We start from the raw sequence: 23,341 nt of genomic DNA, 5'->3' as shown, positions 1-23,341 counted from the left end.
GTAGACAATACCAAGCCTATTTTACCTTAGGATTAAATGAAGAATAGCCTCATTTTACCTAAACAGTGGAAAAAACACTGTAAAGAAACTATTTATAAATAAAATACACTAAAATTAACTTTCTAATATGGAAAAGCCTTGTCAGAACAGCCTAATAGTGAAAAACAATTTCCTAATAAATATGTTACTGGTGAATCTTCTGGAGAGTTTTGGTTACGTGGCTTTAGAAAGGGCCATCCTAGACTAAGCTTACGCAAGTCTGAAGCTACAAGTCTCGCTGCAAGTCTCGCTAGGATAACTAGCTACAACAAAGAAAATATAAATACATTTTTTGAAAAGTTACAGGTTGTCCTGAAAAGACAATTTTCAACCAAACGAAATCTACAATTGAGGTGAAACCGGCAACCGGTACACTAACCTCCTAAAGTTCTTTCTATTAAAGGAAAAATTTTTTTGACTGTTTAATGCATTTTTTTCTAGCATGTAAAACCTACAAAAGTGCAGCTCGTCCTTCTAATACTAGACTATCATGGAAGTGACTACTCCATTAAAGCTTAAGATTTATGAAAGAAAAAGGACGTGGCAATTATATATATTAACTAACTTCACAAAAATTCTGTAAGAAAAAGTGAAGCAAGTTTTTAAGATTTTTAATTTCGGTAGCCGTTTTATTTAAACTGATAATAATTCATCTTTGTTTTGCTTTGATTTAAAATTGCGTTATTTCAGGCTGGCAAAACAAACCTGGGCTGGTAAAAAATTTGCTTCACTGCGGAAGCGCGAGTTAGATATCTAGCTAATATATATCGTTAGGACGTATTGATGTTACCCTACCCACCCCATGCATTCCACAAGTTCCAACCGTTATTTCGGACTATGTTTGGACCATGCAAACGTTACTACAACAATGCTATGAATGGTTGGATGTTATCTAATCCTGGAAGACCTATCCAATAAAATATATGATGTTGCTGGATTAGTTAGTAATGCTTAAAAAAGAGCATTTACTAAAGAAAGTATTGAAAAGAGATTCTAGGTTACAGGGATACATCCATTTGAAATAAATTTTTTACTGAAGACGAGTTTCTTTCTTCCTATGTAACAGACTGTGAGCTAGTCTAGAAAAAAAACAAACATTGCAGACAATTACAAAACTCAACAACCAACAAATAAGGTTACATCATATTCATTAGTTCCCACCTCTAATGTTAAGGCAAGTGTAGCCTAGTCGTTATCATAGAGATGTGAAGTACAGATTCCTTGATTTTCCTCCCAACAAATATCTAAAGTTGTGACTCTGGAAATGGTTTTTCCATTTTTAAAAGCTAAGGCCGAAAAAAGAAGACTTCAAGGGGTAGACAGCCAGGAAAAACCAGAATACTTAAAGAAACAAATTTAGGAGAAAAGTAGATCAGTTGCAAAGAAGAATTTCCTGATACAAAGAAAAACAAAAGTAATCACAGCAAGAAAAAGAAGACAAAACTGCAGACCTCTCCAGTTCAGATGATGAGAAAAACGTTTTTCGACTAGTGAAGAAAACTGTAATATATTTATGCAAGAATTAACATAATGAGTTTTGGAAGAAGAAATGGATAAAGCCTTAGAAAATCTATGATGAAACAAAACAAATGATTATGCTTAAGTTAAACTATCTGGTAGGAGGAAAAGATGTTACAATGTTGCATAGTTTCCTCCTACCAGACACTTTTTAAGTATTAAAAAAATCGACATTGTATATGAAATTCAATACATTGTTAAAACTGGAAAGAACACTTTCCTATTAAGAGATAAAATGCCCAATGAAACAGATGAGGAAAATAAAATATGTAAGTTACCTTCGCCTTCAAAATCAGGAACAACTCCAAAACAAGTGTCTAAAACAATTAATGAAGTTGCATATGAAACAAATTGTGTAAATTAAATAAAGTTTACTTGCTAATTTGTCCCAAGGTGCAACACCCTAAATTTTAACGTACATCATGGTGCTATACCTTGGGATACAATTAAAGGGTGCAAAAAATAATTTAATAACTCCCTTATTAAAAAACATATTTTAAATTTTTAGATGTTGTTGTGTCTAAATGCTGGTCTCTAAAGTAGTATTTAAAAAACTCATATAAACGTTACACAAGCTAAAATAAAGATATTTGTTTATAAACTGTCCTAAATAAATCTGGGTACACTTTAGCCTTAGGGCCTGTTTTTATGGAAAGCGGGCTGGCTCGGCAAACGAGCCAGCCCGTTTGCCGAGATCTCGACGTCATCAATATTTTAACTTAATTTTATTTTGCGTTTATATGAATAAACGAACTGGCCCGGATAGCGATCCGGGCTAGTTCGTTTATTCATATAAACGCATAATAAAATTAAGTTGCAATAAGGACGACACACAGTGGGACGAAATCCTGATTTTGAGGCCAAAATTCCCAAATTACCTACATAAGGGTTATCGAAGTCGCTGATTACGAATCTGAGGTCAGATTTAAAAAGTTCAAAATGGCGGCTCCAATATGGCGGCCAAAACTGCTCATACGTTGAAAATACGAAATCTCATGTAGTTTGGTTTTCGAGGTCATTGCTAATGATTCAGGAGTTAAGTTAGAGCAAAAACTTTGCAAAATTATTTTCAAATTTATACTATTAATAAAAAAACAGAAATTTGCAATTTTAATTTTATTATTTTTTTTTAAATTGGTAAAAGATTAAGTCACATATATGTAAAAAATTGTTTCTTTAATCCTAGTAACAAAAATCACGCATGTCATATTCATCAATGTTCGAATCATTCGATTCGAAATCTGATGTTTAACCACTTGTATCTGAATCGAAATCGTTCCTTGTCTCTTATCTGGTGACTTCAGGTTGTTTTAACAATTGTATAGCTTCTTGATGTAGAGATTTTACCGGTCCCTGGGGCAATTTCCTGATGCTCGAGAGAAATGGATCTGATGTTGATAAGAGCCTGTTAAAAATGTCTCTCATATTCGATTCTCTTGAGCATTTTCTTGAATGATGTAATCTGAAGTTTTTAATGTCCTTATTGCGTGACTCTTGGGCATCTTCAGAATGTTGTCCAATCGGTAAAAGGGCATACTTTACAATTTCTGCTCCATGGATCAGCAATTTATGTACAGATGTAGGCATGTAATACCACGGATATAAAGCAACAAATAAATGGGCGGTATTTACACAATAGTCTTTGAATTTTTCATCATCTGTATCAAACCCGCTCGAAATTACCTGCAAAATAACATGAAATCGGTGAATTAATTTTTCATCGACTCCTGTTATTTCAGCAGATATAGCAGCATTTTGAAAAAAGCGGCGCGCTGTATTTCCATCGTTAGAGCTTCCATATCCTGGCTTTGGTCGATCAACGATAAGCCCCAGTTTTATCCTAAATTGAGTCTGTATTTCTTCCTTACGTATTTTCACATTCTTTTAATCTTCCTCTCGACGAGCTTGCCACTTTTCAGTTCTTAGCTTATACGACAGATGCAAACAGCACTCGAAAAAACGAATCCATGCATGCAATGTAGATATGCCAAATCTTAAATTATCTGTTGTAATGTCCATTTTTATAATGTTGTTGATGTCATTAAATTCTTTAGAGGAAGCTTTGCACAGGAAGCAGCGTTGTGTAGAAGTGGTACCAGTTACTGCATTACAGACTTTACCGTCTATCATCGTAAATGACATACAATAAGTTACTGAAATGGATTTTCCATTTTGTTCATTAGCATATGGTGCAAGACCCTCAATCTGCAGTTCAATGTCGGTAACTTCTTTCAATGTTGACTGTACATCTTCATGTACAAACTGCAATCGTATTGGTCTGCAGAATTGCGGAGATGATGGTCTAGGATTTTTTCACACAATAGTTGCTTCACCCGTCTCGTGGTTGTTGTGTATTAATTGTAAAGGTACAAGAGAAGTATAAAAAATGCTTTCATCAGATTTTCCAGTCTCATTAAGTTTTTGTTTATAAACACTTTGACCGCTGCTTCCATCACATCCCCATTTACAGTAAAGTACTAATTTTTGCAGAATTTCCGGATTTAGAGTACCAATGACATCAGCCTGAAGTTGTATAATTCTAGATGTGGTATGATCAAGTAAAGCCTGTAGTTCAATCTGTGCGCACGACTCACTAGCAGTTGTGTACACAACTGATGGATAACAACGTTTTTTTGCTTTTTCTACTTCAAGGTATGATGGGTATAATTTACATTTATGTGCTCTAGCTACATTTCTTGATAGTTGATAAGAGTACTTTGATTCTCCTTTCTCGATCATTAAAGAAAGTGTTTCATCTGGGGTTAAAGGTACTTCATTTTGTGAACTAACAGCGGATATATACTTTGAGGCTCTTGTTGGGATTGTTTATGTGACATCTTTAACAACTTGAGCAGCATGTACTTGACCAGAAGTCCTTAAACTCATTTGAGCAGCATATGCTAATTCTTCTGTAGAAAAAGTAGAACGTACTTCTTGAGTCTTTCGCCTCTTTGATATTTCACTAGATGAAGCAAAGGATTGCGAAGGTCGCCCACATGTTCCTTTTTTATTATCACTCTTCACAATCTTCTCAGGTGTTGTGCATTCAGTATTGGATAATTTTGAAAATTGTACGGTGCCCTTCAACCATTCTTCATTTTTTTTCAGAAAAAAATCTTCCCATCTTCCTGCTGCTCTCCATCTCGATCGAAAATTTGAAAATAACCGTGATAATGACATTTCATCCTCTCCTACTTGTATCACATGTTCCGTTTTTTTGAAAATTGCATCTGTCAAAACATCAATGATGAATTTATATTCATTTTTTAAACTGTCTTTCACCATAAAGAATATATCTTTTCTTGAAAATTCCATATTTGAAGATTTGGAAGACTCTGTAAAAAAAAATACTGTAATAACTGCTGAAAGTTCTTTGAGGACTATTTTATAAAACTTTGAGATTATCATAAAACAGAATGAGAAGTAACTTTTAAAGCATATATTTAAAATAAAAAATTATTGCATTAAAATGTAATTAGTGCCATTAAATAATGTTAATTCACTAATTTCCATGACCATTAATGCGTGGTGCGACATTAATCTATTAACATAGTTTAATGTCGCACCACGCATTCCTCCATAAAAACTAGTCTCACCATTAAAATGGCACTCAATGGCAGCCAGTTTTTTAATATGTTATATTTAACACTATACACTATCAGTTCCTTGTCAAAAGAAGGTGGATAACCGCGGGTAAATTTTTAAAACGACATTAGAAAATCGATTTCAGATAAAAAATTTACAATTTTTTATGTTTACTTGTCGCGCGATTTAAATATGAAAAAAATTAAAATTAGCTATAACAGTGCATAACCATATATTCTACATGCTTCCAGAAAGTGATACCATTTTGCCGAATTCCAATCGAAATAGTTTCTTCAGTTTAACAGCACTTTAAAACAGGCTAGAATTTTTCGACGTGTCCACTTGTTTAGTGCGTACCGAACGGAGGCTAAATGTCAGCTGACGCCCAGGCCACCCTAGAGCAGGTATAAACCTGCCCTGTTCGGAATTTTGTTCTAGGACTATCTGTAAACAAGATCTGAACGTAAAAAGACGAAAATATAAAACTCAAAAATTTGACTTTTGGCCACGAAATCGGGATTTCGTCCCACTGTGCGACGTCGAGATCTCGGCAAACGGGCTGGCTCGTTTGCCGAGCCAGCCCGCTTTCCATATAAACAGGCCCTTAAAACAAGGAAAATTTTAAAATCTGGATCTAAATTTAAATTATTATTTTTTATTTGCAAATGGAACTCATAACCATTATTTTGTCGAAAATCAAAAAATAAATCTTATGTATTATGTTAACATATATTATAAATGATGCTAAATATAGTATTATGTAAAATTAGTAATTGTTTGAGTATTTATTTATATGGACAAGGGCTAGCCCGTTTGCCGAGCTAGCCCGGAAAACGAGCCAGTTTTAAAATTGCGTTTATATGAATTTTTGCCCAAAAAATAAAAATGATATCGAGGTCAGCTTGGCTTTTTCTAGCAGGGCTGGCCTCTTTATCGGTAAAATAATAACTTTAAAGATGGCGGCTAACGACAAAAAAACACATTGCATTTTAACAATGTTTAACTGGTATTATAACACAAATAATGCTTCTTAAAAGCGTAATTGTATTATGTAAGCTTCACAAATTTAAATTTGATAATTTTTTAAATATTATTCTTTTACGAAAACGATTACAATCACTTCAAAAGATGAAACAAGCAAGAGAGGCGCTTTAAAAGAAAAAATCGTAGTTGCTGGTTTAAAACTGGCATAACTGATTTATGGTGGCATAATATAATAACTGGTGTAGCTCCTAGTGATGTATGGAAAGCAAATTTTAGGCTTTCACGATTTCTTTTCATGAATTTGGTTTCAGAGTTAAGCCCTTATTTATCTCATGACCCTTTTTCGCCTAACTCTAGAGCTCTATCAGCAGATAAAAAAGTAGCTATTGCTTTATATTACTTAAAAGATACTGGATCTTTGGTAAATTATAAAAGCAAAACAACTAAAATTTTAAGTACACGGAAGTTGCCAGTTTTATTATTAAATTTATTGTTTTACGCGGAAGCTTTCAAATTTAAGATATAAGAACTTGTACGCATGCATACAAATTTATATAAGAAATTAACCAGCCCGTTTGCCGAGATCTCGCTATCCGGGCTAGCTCGTTTATTCATATAAACGCAAAATAAAATCGAGCCAGCCCGCTTTCCATATAAACAGGTCCTAAGATAAATTTCATAATTATGAAAAAAAATTGCGTTTTTTTGAATTAGGAAAGTTTTTATTAACGATCGTTTAGGCAATAAATATTTCAGTTGTTTTATGAGCTGCAATAAATATTTCAGTTGTTTTTATTTCTCTTCAGTTTCATCTTGTTTATCCACTTTTTCTTGCTGGCACTTTACAGACATTTTTTCAAACTTTTTTCTTCCACTTTATAACTTTTTTATTTTAAACAAATAGTATAACTGTTTAGTTAAAATAAAAAAGTACAGCCGTGAGTCATGATATCGAACAGACCCAAAATCACAAATTCATAGCATGTATATTTCGCCATTAAATTTATAAAATTATAACTATTTACAATTATAACCAAACAGTTCAATATAAATATCATAAAATAGGGTGAATGACTGCACGATAAAATATTTACACGAGAAAATAAAAAAACAAAAAACAAAAAAAAGTACAAAAATATATTTGTAATATGAAAATTTTACCAAACAAAATATTTATTTGACGAGAAAACAAATGATTGGATTTTTCAAAAGGTCTGATTTGTTTAGTACAGAAATAAATAATTCTATATGCTTTCCCAACAGCAACAAATTATGAAGATTACATAAAGGACAATTTATTGGAAGCAGTTATTTTGAACGAAATAGTACCAGCAGCTTTTGCAATCGTTCCATCACGAGCCTTTCTCTCCATGAGTGAATGCGTCTCGAGAACAGTCTTGTTATTTATTTCGATCGGAGTTTTGATTTCTCCGAGAAACGTATCGGGTACTAATGTATTCGCGTCCCAAACCTAAAAAAAAAAAGAGAAAGAAGAAAATTCAGAAATTATTCGATTTCACTTAATATTTTGCGGGTTATTACATAAATGAAGTATAAAGTGACTGACATATTTTACAAAAGTCTAAGCAACGTTTATAAGTAAGCGGAGTTCGTCGGTTACAGGAACTTTGGTCAGTTGCACAGGTTGCAGAACTTTCTTTCAAAGTGGTTTTAAAAGTTTATTATGCCCGCTTCTCTCATAACATCTCTATAAATACCAGATTGAGTTGGAATCAGAACATTAATACCTTGCTTTGATAACTATTGACATACCTTTCTATTTTGATGTGTGCATAGATTCACTTTTTTTTTTTTTGTCAGTGAAAAAATAGCAAAAGTAAGCTGATTGTTTCTTTTTTTGCTTACTTTTAATGGGGGGGGGGGGGGGATTGCAACCATCATCTCTTTGAAAGTCTGAAGTATTTGCAATTTCTTCTGTTTTGTTGTATCATCACTTACTTTCTCTTTCACGAGCATAGTTACAGTTTTTTTTCTAATTTTCGAGGACTTTTTGAATTTTTTTACTTTGGTTTATTGCATAATCTACTTGCTTTCTACTTGGTAATTTATAAAACTTTTGATCTTCCAGTTTCGTTTCTCATTAGTTACGTTAAATATTTTGTTCAGATCTTCGGTTTCCTTTTTATTGCATTTTATTAATTTTACCAAATAGTTATATATTTTTTACATGTGAATAAAACCCTGTCTAATGATTCTATAGCGAAATGAATTTAATAAAAAAGGAAAAAAAAATCACCACCCTATTGCATAATATTGTAAATGTGAGTTAATAATTATATTTGTTTTTTATTAAATGTTTATCTCAAAACACACCTGGATTTTCAGCTTAGAGGTTTCTGGTTTACATAAATAAAAGATGCCACCATAATCAAATGTTGGGTTAAGGTTATCAAGGACAGCAGGTGTGCGCACTCTTGTCCCTTCACATTCGATAATACAGTATGGATCCACAGCTACAAATTGAAATGAACACTAAAATGTTTTAAAAATGAAGACATAACGGAGAACAAAAAATCCTAAAAAGTTTTACTCATGCTTGTAGTTCCCTTCTTTTTCAAGTTGTTAACAGCTGTAACAATTACAGAAACTTGGACTTTAGCAGGTGCACAAAAGGGAAGGAAAGGACAACATCCAGGCAATGGCGCATCTTCAGTTAATTCTCTGAATAAATTTACTAAGATGTTTAATACATTTAACTATATACTATAACACAATATTGTGCATTTTTATTGCTAAAAAAAAAACCCCAAACATAACATCTTAACTCACAGAACTAAAGAAAAAGGGCAAACCTAAAAGAATTGCTTTGATCAGTGTACACACGAAGCAGGAAATTTCCGACAACACCAGGTTCGAATGTAGAAGGAACAATAACAAACCTTCCAGGATCAAGATCTAATCTCACAAATACTTCTCTTGAGTTAACAAAGTTACTGTCACCAGCTTTATCATAGTTTTGATGTATTCTGTAGATGCGATTCGCTTCAACCTATTCACCAAGAACTAAATTGAGTTTATCCGGTAATCCGGTAAAGTAATCCGGTAAATCCGGTGAGTATTTTTACATTATGATCAAAGGTGACACTTGTTTAAATTAATAAAGTAACAACCACAAATCTCACCCTAAAAATCATCATTCCAATTGTCATATTTTCACCCTTTCCCACAACTTTTTCAGCTCTTTTATCTGGCTGCATAAGACTTATGAATGCTACATCTTTAGCTTTAGTTGTCATATCAAAACGAAACTAAAAAAATACAGATTTGCAAAACTTATCTCTTTTTAAAAAAAAACATACAAAACATTGTATACAAAATCAAACTTTCATAGTTTTTTAAATAAAATTACAAGAAATTCAACATAGACTTTAAACTTTAATTTCCTAAACTCAAAAACTAGTATCTATAAAAAAAGTATCCTAAATTAGACGAGTATCCTAAATTTAATTGATTTAATTCTCATTTAACAAGACGTTTTAAATATTATACAAGATGTAGCAGTGATTTGCAAATTAATTTTTGACAAGGTTTTGTAATGTAAATAAAATACTTCCACAATTTGTTTTTGTTGATTAATTTTCAATGACTTTTTAAATTTTGATAAAATTGTGGATAAAAAACATTTTAGTTAAAAATTTTACAATTGAACCCAAAAGAACCAAAGTTTTAAATTTGATTCAGGTTTGCCTGCAGGTGAAGTGATTTGTGTTTCTGGAGTATCTAAAACTACATTTTACAAAGTGAAAAAACATGACAGTGCTGAGAGAGCCAAAATACCTTCTCCAATGAACAAAAAAGTTGATAAAAAGTTCACAGAAAAGCTTAAAAAGCATGTTGAAAAGAATCCCACTGTATCCATCAGAAAGACAGCAAAATTGTTCAATATTGATGAGAGGAAGAACTCTAAAAACACTTGGAAAAGTCAGTTTGGCCCAACCTTCATGTCAACTTTTGACAGAAAGACTAAAAACTTTTTAAATGGAGCAATCAAAGAAGCTTCTGAATCAGCTAAAAAGCCATGCTTCAACAACAGTTAAAGTTTTCTCAGATGAAAAACTTTTTAGTGTTGACTGTGTGATAAATAGCATAATGACAGGTTCATTGTACACAAGGGTGACAAAGCACCACCCTTGTGCTTTGTCAACCTTGTGGTGCCTCACACCAAACACCCTCAGTCCATCATGATGCTGGGAATCATCACTTCTAATGGAGAGAAATGTCCACCTATCTGCATCAAAGAGAAAGAAAAAGTTACCTCTAATGTGTATATTAGCTTACTAAAACGCTATGTGGTGCAATGGCTGAAGAAGACATTCCCAGAAAACAATTACATTTTTCAACAGGACAATGCACCTTGTCATGGGTCAAGAAAAACTCAACAATATCTTCAGGACAATATGGCTAATTTCTAGCCCAAACACTTTTAACCACCATCCAGCCCTGACCTGAATCCCCTTGACTATAGTGTGTGGAGCGTAGTTGAGAGTTAGGGTTGCAACAAGGCCCTATCAAGTGTCAAGTCACTAAAGTAATCAATTACCTGTGCTTGGAACTCAATGTCAAAGGACTATATAATAAGAACCTGCCAGTCCTTCATTCCTAGGCTTGAGGCAGTGATCAAAAAAAATGGAAACCTAATTGAACATTAAGGTGGGAAAAGTATTTATCTTCTACTTTTCTCTAATAATATTACATGAATGTAATTTTTTAGTGCTTTAAAAATTCATTTTAAAAAATGTTCAAAAAAGTCTGCAAATTGCTGCCGCACCCTGTATTTAAAGAATAGAATGCTTTATAGAATCAGGTTATTATTTCCAGTCTTCTGTACCAGGGTTTTAGTCTAATAGACCATAATAATGCCCAGATCTTAAAAGTAAGAAAACTAACCATTTACAGATTTTATGAGAAGATAATTTTTTAAATTTAGTTTTAAAGAATAAAAACAGGATTAAGTTAAAATTGTAACAGACTTCAAATAAAATATTTTTACAAAGAGATTCCTAGAAATTCTGTGAATTTTGTGTTCCTAGAAATAGTTTCACAAAAAAAAAAAAAAATTACGGCAACAAAAAAAATTCAAACAAAAAAAGAAACTTCAAAAATAAAAATAAAAACTTACCTGAGGGTTATGAAGAAATGTTTCAGGATTGTTGATACACCCTCCAGCGCTCTTACCTTCCCATTTACTTTTTAATGAGCCTTCGTTGTAAGTTTTATTAAAAGAAATAACCGAGGTGTTAACCAGCATGCAAATGGTAACTGTAGTAAAGTGCTTGCAAAAATCATCGAATGACATCCTTAAAAACGTATAAAAATAATATTTGTAACTAAAGAATTTGATCAATTTTTTTATGAGAGTAAAAACTAACTTTGAATAATATAAACATGGTCATACTCACCAAAATTCACCATCATTTTCATTTTTAATTCCTAACTTTTCTCTTTCTTTAGCATTCAGTTTATTCCATTCTGCAGAGCTAGGAATAAACTAAGACATTTAATGAGTGTAAAAAGTAAGCATCTTGGATATTTTAAAGCAAATATTATTGCAATACAAAAAGTATTTTAGATTACCCATCACACCATGCACCATTCCACTCTTTTTCACCCCAGGGATTTCTCAATTTAACCAAATACAAAATTTCTGTATTAAAGCTTGAGAAAAAACTTTGTCCTAGTGTTATCTAAACAAATGTGTTATGTAAATGAAGTGTTGTATAAACAAATGTGCTATGCAGATGAAGTCTTATCTAAATAAATGTACTATCAAACAAATTAAAAAGTATGAAAAAAACAAAAAACAAACATAAGTTAATAAAATATTTTTAAAAAAATTTTTTTCATAGTGCTAACCTTCTTGACAGCACTGATACCATACGCATGCCCCTTAATTAAGCCAGTATCCAATTGTTGTTCCATTTCCTGACGATTTGTAACCTATGAGTACAATTTGTAACCTATGAGTACAATTTGTAACCTATGAGTACAATCTGTAACCTATGAATACAATTTGTATTTTATGAGTACAATTTGTAACTTATGAGTATAATCTGTAATCTATAAGTACAACTTGTGTAGCTAGAAAAAGGATGATTAAAGTCACCAGACTTCATTTAAATTTAGAAAACCTACAAAAAAAAGTTTTTTGTTTACAACAAAAAAAAAAAAGTTAAAACAAATCAAAACCTAAAAATGTTTTTCATAAAGAGTAAAGAAAACATAGAAGAAAAAGAAATACTTTGATTGATGCACTGCTCATAGACTTGCGTTCCATTAATTTGCACAATTTTGCATGCAAAGCATGTTTCTTTTCTAAATTGTTCTTATAGTCACCTTTAACCAAATCTACTGTTTCACTCACTCCACCAGTGAAATCAACCAATGCATCAGCAGGATTGCCAGCTTCAAGGGCTTCATATGAGCCAGCTAATCTAGTTAGAATTGAAAAAATCAAAGATAAAAGTATAGCATAAATTATAGCATTATATGTATAGTGTAGCATGCAACTCCAAATTTTTATTAAAGCTCAGCACATTTTAATTTAAGCCCTTAAAGCGCTTAGTTATTTTATACTGAGCACATTGAAAAACAGGATTAAACTTTTTTCATTTACAAAGATTGGATCACCTTACTGACATATTTTTCAGAGGCTAAAGTATGTATGTTATACTAGGAAACCTATACACATTTGAAATGCTCAGTAAATTAGAATTTGATTAACTCTAGAAAAAAAAATTATTTAAAATACAAACCAATTTTTTTTTTTTTTTTTCTTTTTCTTTTTTAAAAATTTAATAAAAGATTGTAATTAATATATAAATTGAATAAACCAATATTTACTCATGTATTTCATTCATATTGACAAATTTTCACAATCAGCTCTGTATATTACTCATGAACTTATTGCATGTTCTCTTACAGAAATTTGTTTTGATTTAGTGTAAACTTATTTAATTGCATAGGTCAAAAAGGGAGAACATAATATTATAGAAAATAGAAATAATTACTTTGCATAGGCTTTCTCTAAAAGAGCACTCCAAAATTCATTCTTAGTTTTGGATTTCACATAGATTAGTTCATCATTTATCGTAGGTAGACGATCATCAATAACAACTTCAATCCAATCCCCAAATCGCCAAAAACGAAATCTAAAAATTCCTTGGTAGTCTTCTGGTTTCACAGGTTTGAAGCTTAAAGCTTTATGGTTTGGAATCACCTGAAATAAAACAAGCTAGTTTTTGCAGCATTTCAAAATTTTTAGCTTCGAGTAAATTAAATATATCAAGATTTACTAAAAATGATTGCTTTAAGCAGTTTAAATATATGAAGATTTATTTAAAATGATTGCTTCACGCAATTTATATGTATCAAGATTTATCAAAAAGTCAATAACTACCAAATAACTGCCAAACAAAATTCAACTTTTAGCAAAAGTTAATTTAGATGACTTCATAATTTTGAGGTGTTAATTTTGGAGTACATTTTTCTCTATTGATTTTGTGACAAGAGAAATCCCATTTTGCTTATTTATGGTTCACTTACAGAAAATGTTTTTCCATTAAAAACACTTTCTGTAAGTCAAAAGTTAAAAATATTATTTTTAAAAAAATTTTATGTTTTAATTTTTTTTACAATTACATTATTTCATTATTTTGTAATTGAGTTTAGTAAAACTAGAATTACATGCTGTCCAAACATTTGTGCAAAATTTGACATTTGGAATATCTTGTGAGCAAAAACATGGATGTCACAAAGCAAAATGGAATAAAATAATGATTGCTAAAAAATTTGTGTTACTCATTGTAATTAGCCCTGATATTTAATTAAACAAATTTGTCAATCAATGTCTGTTATTGCCAAGATATGAATTTTAACATTTAATAATCTAATAGACAAATAAACAAGATCTCTTCTATCAGAGTGTTAAGGTAAGGTATTTACATTAATGTAAAACAAGTGGTAAAAACTTTTAAATAATTCTATTTATAGTTTATAATATAATATGTTCAAGTTTTATAAGGGGTTCTGCTAAAAATGAGTGGAAAAATTTATTTTCTTGAAAATTTCTGTGTTTTGATTTAAGATTGAGCTGCATCACACAACCCTAAAGTAACAGTTTAAAAAAACCTCTAAAGTACAAAAATTTAAGATTATTATGTTAAAAAGATATTTTGTCTTACTTTTGTCCAAAGATCTTTTTCAAGAGCAAGTGATGCAGCTGCTGCTACAAACCAACAATTTCCTACTCTACCTTGGGTAACATCAGCACTGCTTGCACCATCAATAAACATTTGTGGATCATCGCAGATTTCCTATATGTAGACAAATGGATTTAAAGTTACCTAAATGTTACAACAATAAAATACAGTATATACATAAAATAGCTCATAACAGAATTCTTTATTTTCTTACCATTTTTTACTATTTAAGCAATGGCCTCATTCATATTCTAGCTTTATTGTAGTGTTTGTGGGTGCGCGTATACGTTTACAGTTTTTAACTTTTCTTTTTTTTTTAAAAAAAAAAAAGATTTTCCCTTAAGTTGCTTTTTAATATATCCAATAATCATCCACTAACTCAACCAAGAGTGTGACAACATTTCGAAACAACTAGATTGATTAATAAAAATGTAAGATACATATTGGGAAGCAAAAGTATACACATGCAACTAAGCTAACTACAATAATTGCCATCCATCTTGCTTTCAGGCTACTAATAAAGTTTTAAATAAAATTGACATTTTTTAAATCCTGCTTATTGTTTTCCTTATTTAATTTCCAAATTATAGCAGCTTTTCAAAGCAGCATGTTTTGCTGTAATTAAACCTCACTTCTAAAAGAAAAGTATGTATTGGTTTTAAACTGTTTTAATAGTAGAAAAGAGCTACCAATACCATGGAGGACCAATTTTTAATGCTTCAAACACTGAGAGAATGGTTCACTACTGAACAAAGTCTCCAAATACAACTTGTTAAGGTTCATGGAACTGCTGTTAGTTAAGATACCATGACAAGAAGACTTCTGATTTAAATTCACAGCCTCAGGCAGCAGCTACTGGCCCCAGTTTGTCTGTAGACCACCGAAGAAACAGACTGGCTTTTGCAAGGAGGCATTTGAATTGGGAAATGCATGATTAGAGACAGGTCTTGTTTACAGATGAGTCAAGGTTTTGCCTTGTATGCTCTGATTGCCACCCAAGAGTGTCAGAAGACCAAATGAAAGATATTTCCGTTTGAATCATTTGAGAAACCACTTATATAAAGGTGACTCGTTGATGGTATGGAGAGGAATATCTTTAACAGCATGCACAGAGCCTTTTATTGTTGATGGTGGGCATCTAACTTCTCAATGATGCATAGCAGACATTTTAGAATCTTTTGCACTGTACATTGGAGATGGGTTCCTTCTTATGCAGGATAATCCTAGACCACATATGGCACATATTGTTACCGAATACTTAAATAATGTTAACATTCAAGTTTTGGAGTGGCTAGCTTGCAGCCTAGATATGAACCTAATAGAGCATCTTTGGGACATAAAGGGATGCCGAGCTGCAACAAAGTCTTATCTGCATATGGGAAGACATCCCTTAAGAAACAACTCGATCTCTAATAGTCACGGCGCTGTCAGGCTGTAATAACATCAAGAGGTGGTAACACTAGTTATTGATAAGTCAAAAATGTTTCAATTTAGGCTGTATTAGTGTGCATAGCAATGATAATGATTTTGCTTTATTTTGTTCAACGAACCATATTTTTGGTTATAGTTTTTTTTTCACCATACTCAAAGTCAGTTTTTTTATTACCATTGAAATAATTGTGCTCATGTGTTCTAATCTTAATATGTTTGTCAAAACATATGAGAATATTGACAACAATTAAAATAAATTAAAATGTATGTGGTGCATTAATTTTGTGGTTAAGTGTATAATATAATATTATACAATATTATTAATTATGATATAATGAAACATTATACAATATTATTAATTATAATATAATGAACTATTACATAATATTATTAATTATAATATAATTCAAGGACAATTCTTGAGGAATGCTTAGGATTGTTGTTTAGAAGGAAAACTTTGTTTTGATCCTTATTTTTACTTTTTTTTTAAAATTATCTTTCAGTAAATTTAAATAACCAAAATGATTCCATAGTTATTTGGATAAACATCAAATTTCTTGCTCAAGTAGCTGATAGACTATTACACCATATTTACTAGTACCAACTATATTGTTTAAATTTGGCACAATAATTACTCCGCCCAAAGCATTGTTCTTCCATCATGTCCATGAGTATCAAAACAACTTTCATTGGTAAAAAATATATTAGCAGCTTTTGATGAATTTTGCAAAGGCTTTTTGTTTTTTCTGATATAGTTTGCTGGTTGTTTTTTCTAGTTAATTGGTTCCTAAAGCAATATCAATTAAAAATTTAGCATTTGTAGTACCATGAACCATGCTTAGCATATCTAGTAATTTTAGCAGCACTGATCTTGGGTCCACCTTCATTTTGTGGACTATTAAGCAATTTTTCTCATTAAACTACTGAAGATACCCAATTTTTAGTATTTATAATAATAAATCCTTTTTGCTATTGAATAAATATTCAATAGCAAAAAAGATGTATTATTATTTTCTTGTTTTTCACTTTAGTTAAACAATAAAAAAACTATTTATACTTAGTAAAAGTCTTTAAACTACTAAAACAAAGTAGAATTTTATATTTAGCAGAGAATTTTACAATTTATATGTATAAATAATTTTACATTACTTTAAACTGATAGAATTTATACTTGTGGGAATATTAGACATACAAAGCTATTTGTATTTTTAAGTTATTAAAGACTTGTGCACCACTCATATTACTAATGATGAAGTTTTTAAAATAAGGACTATATAGACTATAAAAAACACAAAGAAGTTGCTGTATTACAATAATTACATAGAAAAAATCTTACCCCAGGTCTTTTCCATACTGCAGAAAATGTTGGCTGTTTGGAAAAGAATAATGACTTATCAGCTGCAGGGAATTCAGGATCTTCAAATAATTTGTTGCTAGCTATACATTGGCTCTTTATTTGATCAAACTGCTGGTTTTTATAGAAAGAATATCTCATCTAAAAAATTCATAATTGAAGTTTAACTGGTTGGCACACATACTACCTTATATACAAGGTGAAGACTCATTCGATATTTATTGTTTTTTACAGAACATATCTCTGTAAAAATTATAAATACCTTGTAAGCTGATAAATCCATTTTACATAGGCAAATGATATTTTTAAAATAGTAATAAACTTTTTTTAAATACTTAATTTTGGAATTGTACGCATAGTTTTAAAAATTGCACATAAATATTACAACATGTAACCTATTTCTATATTATTATCAATGTAAAAATATTTTTATATTACTTTATAGTACAATATTATTATGGTTGCGAAAACGCATTTCTATGAGAAATGCGTTTTCGCAACTATAATAAGATCTGAAACGCCTCATAAAACAAATCTTTTCATGTTTAAATGTTGGTCCTTTGTTTGCATTGGATGTTGACGAGAAAAAAATAACAAAACAGCAGCAGGTTTGCCCTTATACCCATTCTCCTTTCTCTTTCCTTAATATGTGCCCGCCCATAATCATAATTTCTTGAAGGGTAAGCGAGACAAATGAATTGATCAACCCTTTTCTGAGAGAATCTTTGGATTTGACTACCTCGTCCTAACTTTTTTCTTTTGACAGCAGTTTTATTTATTTCTAACAGGCTTAAAGATCGGAACAATAAGATTACTCTCCTAGTGCCACTCCTTCAATCAACCTCAAAACTTATGATATATCGTAAGACATGTGGAGAGTCCACAATTGCAGTACAGAAAAAAGTGTTTTTAAATTTAATAATTTTTTGTACCAATTTTCAGATAAGATCAAGAAAGTTTGAAATGGTTGCTACCTCATTCAATCAACAAACAGCTTTAAAGTATTAAGAAAAAGACTACAGCTGAATTTGTTATTTGCAATAAGAATTTCACAGATGGAGTTATCGAAAGAGTGAAAACTTTTAAGCAAACATAAAATCTTTACAAGATATGTTGAGAAAAACTTGTTTACAATACAAATGATAAAAACGTTACAAAGTAAACGGTAGTTACAAGAGCTGATACTTTAAGCAAAGCAAAATCATTTCTTCTTCATTGGAAGGAAAAAAAAACTTTCACTATCAAAAAGTGTCTACAGATAATATCTACAAAAAGTGCGAACAACGGCTACAAAAAGTATTAAAACCAAAGCTAATTACTAAGATACCTTTGAATCCTTGAGCTCCGCGTTCGGTTTTACACTAAAGAATACTGAATATTTTATGTTAAGATAAGTTCACTGTAGCTCTCGTTTTTAATTTGTTTGTAACTAAAAGCAGAGCGAAAACGAATAAGTCACCAGTCTTATTGACGCTACAAGAGATTTCTAAGCATGAATATGAATTTGCGGTTTTCATTTGAATCAAATCAAAGACAATTTTTCTTTTTAAAATTTTTAAACTATGATATTTTCTCAAAGAACACGAAGAATTTATTTGAAAAAACTTTTTAAAAAATAAAAGCTGCTTTTAAGGAGTTATTTTTTTCTAACCTGAACGTCAATGACATTAGATCAGAAAACCTCAAACGAGTCTTAAAAAGCCCCAAAATTTTGGCTAAAACGCGCCAATGGTTGTAAATAATTTATAAATAACTTGTGCTCGTTCTCACGTTTATTTAATTGCAAACTTCATTTGAAAAAAAACTCGCTAAAGTTCACTAATTTTTTCAAGAGGTGACAAAAATTATAACTTTATTTAAATTAAAGAAAATAACATTTTTTTGTAATAGATTGTCGTACACCAGCACGTAGGACCTGAGAAAAAGCACTAAACTCTGTTCAGAAGCTAGGCGCATGTGTTGCGAACTGTTTGCTAATAAGTTTTGTTTGAAAAGGCTTTTGACCGAGAGCATTATGAAGTATCTCGGTGAGCAACCTCGTCGTAGTATTTCACGTTCTTGTTCTTCGCGCTCTTGTTCTTTCTTACTTATTTTCCTTTTTAAGGAAGTTGAGCTCGCTTAAGATGCTGCTCTAAAACCGTTCTTCAAACGCTCATCAGTGCAGCTAAAAAAAATGGCTCTCAAAAGCTTATTTAAAAAAATCGGAGCAGAGAACATAACGCGGCTGCCTAAGCTTTCGCTATGACTTTAAGAGGAAAGCGAGTTTTGGTGCTGTGGTAAAAGAGGGGCTGCATAAAATGGTATGATGAAATACTGATCTCTTTAACTAAATGAACAAAGTAGTTCTAAACTTAAGCAATAAAATTTTTGTAATTATTAATGCAGAAAACCTTTAGCGGGAAGATATGCTAGCATAAAAGTAAGTGACAATTTTCAAAAAGTAGTTGCAGCTTAAACCGACAAGTGATCAAGGAGTTAACAATCGAACTATGCCTGAGGTAACGGCTAACCACTTTCAAAGATGGAAATTTATCATTTCAATTTGATAGCGTTTTGAACAACTAAAATCACAGATAAACCTTCTAATTTCGCCTCCGCTTCACTTAAAAGGTGTTTCAAAAGCATTTCTAGACATTATATAGCCTGTACACAGAGGTTCGGCGAAAAAAGTTTTTGCCCAATCTTCTATTTTTACTCTTTTTTTTTTTTTTTCACTTTTAAATGAACAAACTCCCCTCACTGTTGGCGCTGTGCAAACTCCTTCTAAGATGTTCTTCAAACAAAAATTCATAGTGTAGACGTATTTTTGGAAAAATATTTTGAAAAACTTTACCACACTGAATAAGAACAGTGTTTTTTTTGTGCCCGTGCATTAGAGTGCACACGAAGATGGAATGCTTACTGAGCTATGGAGTGAGCATCAAAGAAATGAAGCAGAACTTCTTTTCAATCTCCATTCCCTAATCTAACGCATTTTCTTTTCCGATAAGTAGTATGCGCTAGTTCATTATCTTTTCGGCTCATATAGACGTGTTATCGTTTGTTTTATTTTTTTAAGCGATGTCTGAGTATGCGTTTGTGACAAGATATTACTCGCATATTGGTGTAGTTTTTATTTCCAAAGTTATCGATTGGAAACACCTATAAAAATGCGCTTCACAAACACAAGCTCAAACGCAAGACACAAGTAAATTCAAAAAAACCTTCAAAGAGCTTAACAATCATGGCAGCCAGGAGGATTTTCATTGGAGTTTGTATTTTGGTTGTCACAGCAACCGTCAGGGAGCATAAGAAAGCCGTCGCGACCGATTGATTACTAATCGAAGCAAATTATTTTTGGAGGTTAGAGATTACCTGAAAATTTCATTCAGCAAAGTTTAAGTTAGAATTTCGCACTTTTACTTCCTAACCAATTTGCATGTTTGACTGGAGCGCAGTAAATTTTCGTTATAGTTTTGAGCGAAGAAGTTCGCAGTTAATTTTTATTTTTGAACTTTAGGTGTTCGCGTTACAAATGGCTGCATCTATCGTGCTGAAGGAAGTTACTCTATTGACAACAAGCCTCGATCTGGCTACGAAGCATGTGTCACCATTATGCATGCCATGTTCAAACGATTTAGTCTTTCGGATTTAAGGTGTTTAAAGTCATCTTGGGTAATGTTTCTGATTATATGTTGAATTCCCATTGTGAATATACAACTTGTAGTTTTGTTCAAAAATGCAATGATGTTAGAATGTCTTGTGAAGTGTACGTTTGTTTACTAGTGATCTGCGACTTTAATGATTTATATGATTTGCAAAGATCCTAAGTGATCTATTCCGAAATCATTTGGGAGACGGAAATATAAACTGCAGCGAGATCACCAACTCGACAAATAGTATTACAAAATTAAGAAATTCTTAGCAAAACTGTTCTCCTCATTTTTTTAACCGTTAGATGCGTCGCTGGCAATAAAATGTAACCTGTTAGAACCCGTCTGCATCAATGCGAAAACATTTTTCAACTATAAAATTTTACGCTTTAAACTTTTACGTTTTAATGTCTCTACAAGTTTTTTCGAATTGTAAGTTTAGCAAAGGACTTTTCTAACGGCATAATAGGCGAGTCAGGAATACTTTTGCGATTCATTTGGTACAAGCTTGAAGTTTACTCTACGGTCTTTTGGTAAGTGATTTTTTGTTGACATAACTGCCACATTGGTTATACTTTCACTGCCAAATATTAATGCTGATCTTAAAAGTTGGGCATCTTGTTAAAGAGAGACGAGTTATTGAGGATTGACTGATCGTTCAATAAAACGTCGATAAAGATCGGCTTTGCTAAAACTTAACTCTCTTCAGCAATTGTTTTGTCAAAAGTTAGCAGTGCAGCTTACCACTCGGGCATTATTACGAATTGGCTATTTTTAACAAAGCTTCGCTCGCATCATTTATGCATCAACTTATTTATGCTCACTTTACCATGAGAAAAAGCTTCGCAATGTATGACCCACCTTAACGTTGACGTTACTTTAATGTGCTGCCGCCTTTCGCCTTCATAATGACTTTAAATGATGAAAGTTAATTTATTAGCATAAATTATGATTGATTATTGTGACGTCTCAAAATTAAAGTGCTGTAATCTGAAGATGAAATAGAGAAATATAAAGTAAATCGTTTATACTCGTCATTTTTTGTATATTGAATGTTGTATATGTTTCTACTTTTAATTTCAAATTGTTTTTATACGATTCTTAATTATCAATCATAAAAAATTGGATCGGGAGAGATTAGCGCATATGTATTTACACACACACACACACACACACACACACACACACACACACACACACACACACACACACACACACACACACACACACACACACACACACACACACACACACACACACACACACACACACACACACACACACACACACACACACACACACACACACACACACACACACACACACACACATATATATATATATAATCTGTTGAAAGTAGACTAATCTGCAATAAATCGCTCACATGCGCCATCTTGAGTAATGATAAATTTTGTTTAAAAATTATCTTTTAAAAAAAAAAAAACGTTATACGAATTCTACCTTAAAAGGATTTGTATGACGTTATATGTATTTGTCATATGTATATTTTGTATTCGTATAACGATATAACGTTAATGTAACATTAATTTTATTATATTCTTGCATTAATATTCATGTATATTCGTATAACTTCACATGCTAATCCTAGCGCGTTTGTTTTCTACGCGACGTTTCTTTAGCTGGATTCTTACTTCGTCTAACATACCTTAAAAAATATATGGAATAATTAGACCAAATTCCTTTATTGATTTTATTCTGCAATGAACTCTAAAACAACTTAAATGTGTTTATGTAATAAAAATAAAAATAAAACTGTTAACTTTCTCTTATAACAGTGGTTCTTAATCTTTTTTAATCCCGGACCACTTTCAAAGTTTTAGCATCTAACGGACCCCTTCTAAACTTAATTGTAAAATGTATAGTGAAAGGAAAAAAGATATTGAAAAAAACACCTTAATTTATTAGTATCGAGTAAAATTTAGCGCATGACAGCTGTTTAATGAGATGGTTGCTGCTGTTTCTTTTCAATAAGTACACTAAATCGAGGAATTGTCTTAGCGTAAGATGCATATCGTCTTGACGTCTAACCGGTTAAGATCTTTAGTTTTTATTGACACTAATGCTGATAACCTTGACTCACAAAGGTACGTAGTAGCAAACGGAATTAATATAGGCATTGCTCGTTTAACAAGGATAAGCAAATTTTAAACTACACCAAAAATCACAAACAGCATTTGCATGAAATTCTGATAGTTAGTTTCTATCATTATTTTTGCACCGGTTAAAAAATGAAAACCTACTTTAGCTTTTATTTGCGCCAAATTTTTAAAAAATTTGCAAGAAGTTAATCTAGTACCTCAAAGCATCTGATCAAATACAAATGTTTTGAATGCACGCAATAATTATAGGTGCCAAATACGTTTTTAAAAACAAATATCAAGGGTATTCATTTACAAATGTCTACACAAAATATGAGAGGTTAAAAGTGTGTGTGGGGAAAAAGTTTATAATTACTGTATGCATCGAGCAAAAGGTCTGGGAATTGAGAAAGATTTTCTAATATCCAAAAACAGCGATCAATTTTATCAAAGAAATTGATTACTTTGTTAAACTTGATA

General features: G+C 31.5%; 1 protein-coding gene and 1 long non-coding RNA gene across 3 annotated transcripts; one reads left to right on the top strand and one right to left on the bottom strand.

Moving 5' to 3' along the window:
* Positions 1–7,093: 7,093 nt before the first annotated feature.
* Positions 7,094–18,578, bottom strand: LOC145191391 (calpain-5-like). Of its 2 annotated transcripts, none has more exons than XM_090066618.1 (14): positions 18,458–18,578; positions 17,113–17,271; positions 14,328–14,459; positions 13,155–13,363; positions 12,386–12,578; positions 12,001–12,084; positions 11,722–11,831; positions 11,547–11,624; positions 11,267–11,444; positions 9,270–9,395; positions 8,940–9,136; positions 8,678–8,808; positions 8,461–8,600; positions 7,094–7,597 (listed from the first exon to the last, which is right to left on the bottom strand). In XM_090066618.1, exons 2-14 carry the CDS (start codon positions 17,269–17,271, stop codon positions 7,406–7,408), a joined length of 1,929 nt encoding a protein of 642 aa, XP_089922744.1. In that variant the 5' UTR covers positions 18,458–18,578; the 3' UTR covers positions 7,094–7,405. The 2 variants fall into 2 exon arrangements, with proteins under 2 accessions (XP_089922744.1, XP_089922743.1); XM_090066617.1 differs by lacking the exon at positions 18,458–18,578 and adding an exon at positions 17,393–17,542.
* Positions 18,579–20,466: 1,888 nt separating this feature from the next.
* LOC149882335 (uncharacterized) lies at positions 20,467–21,787 on the top strand. The gene is made up of 2 exons (XR_016445112.1): positions 20,467–20,784; positions 20,896–21,787. It is a non-coding gene; the product is annotated as an uncharacterized LOC149882335 (long non-coding RNA).
* Positions 21,788–23,341: the final 1,554 nt, after the last annotated feature.

Source organism: Hydra viridissima, unplaced genomic scaffold (genome assembly GCF_058129835.1).
Source record: "Hydra viridissima isolate aposymbiotic clone 2 unplaced genomic scaffold, HvirCarnegie_v1 scaffold_11, whole genome shotgun sequence".
Lineage (NCBI taxonomy): Eukaryota > Metazoa > Cnidaria > Hydrozoa > Anthoathecata > Hydridae > Hydra > Hydra viridissima.
This window is presented reverse-complemented; position numbering and strand designations above follow the sequence as displayed.

Excerpts from the sequence above, each read along its gene's own strand:
- LOC145191391 (XM_090066617.1), bottom strand. The coding sequence starts at position 17,413 with ATGGATTTATCAGCTTACAAG. Across the intron at positions 13,364-14,327 it reads AAAAAGATCTTTGGACAAAA|GTGATTCCAAACCATAAAGC; the intron begins GTAAGACAAAAT and ends GTTTTATTTCAG. Across the intron at positions 8,601-8,677 it reads GAAGGGAACTACAAGCATGA|CTGTGGATCCATACTGTATT; the intron begins GTAAAACTTTTT and ends TTCAATTTGTAG.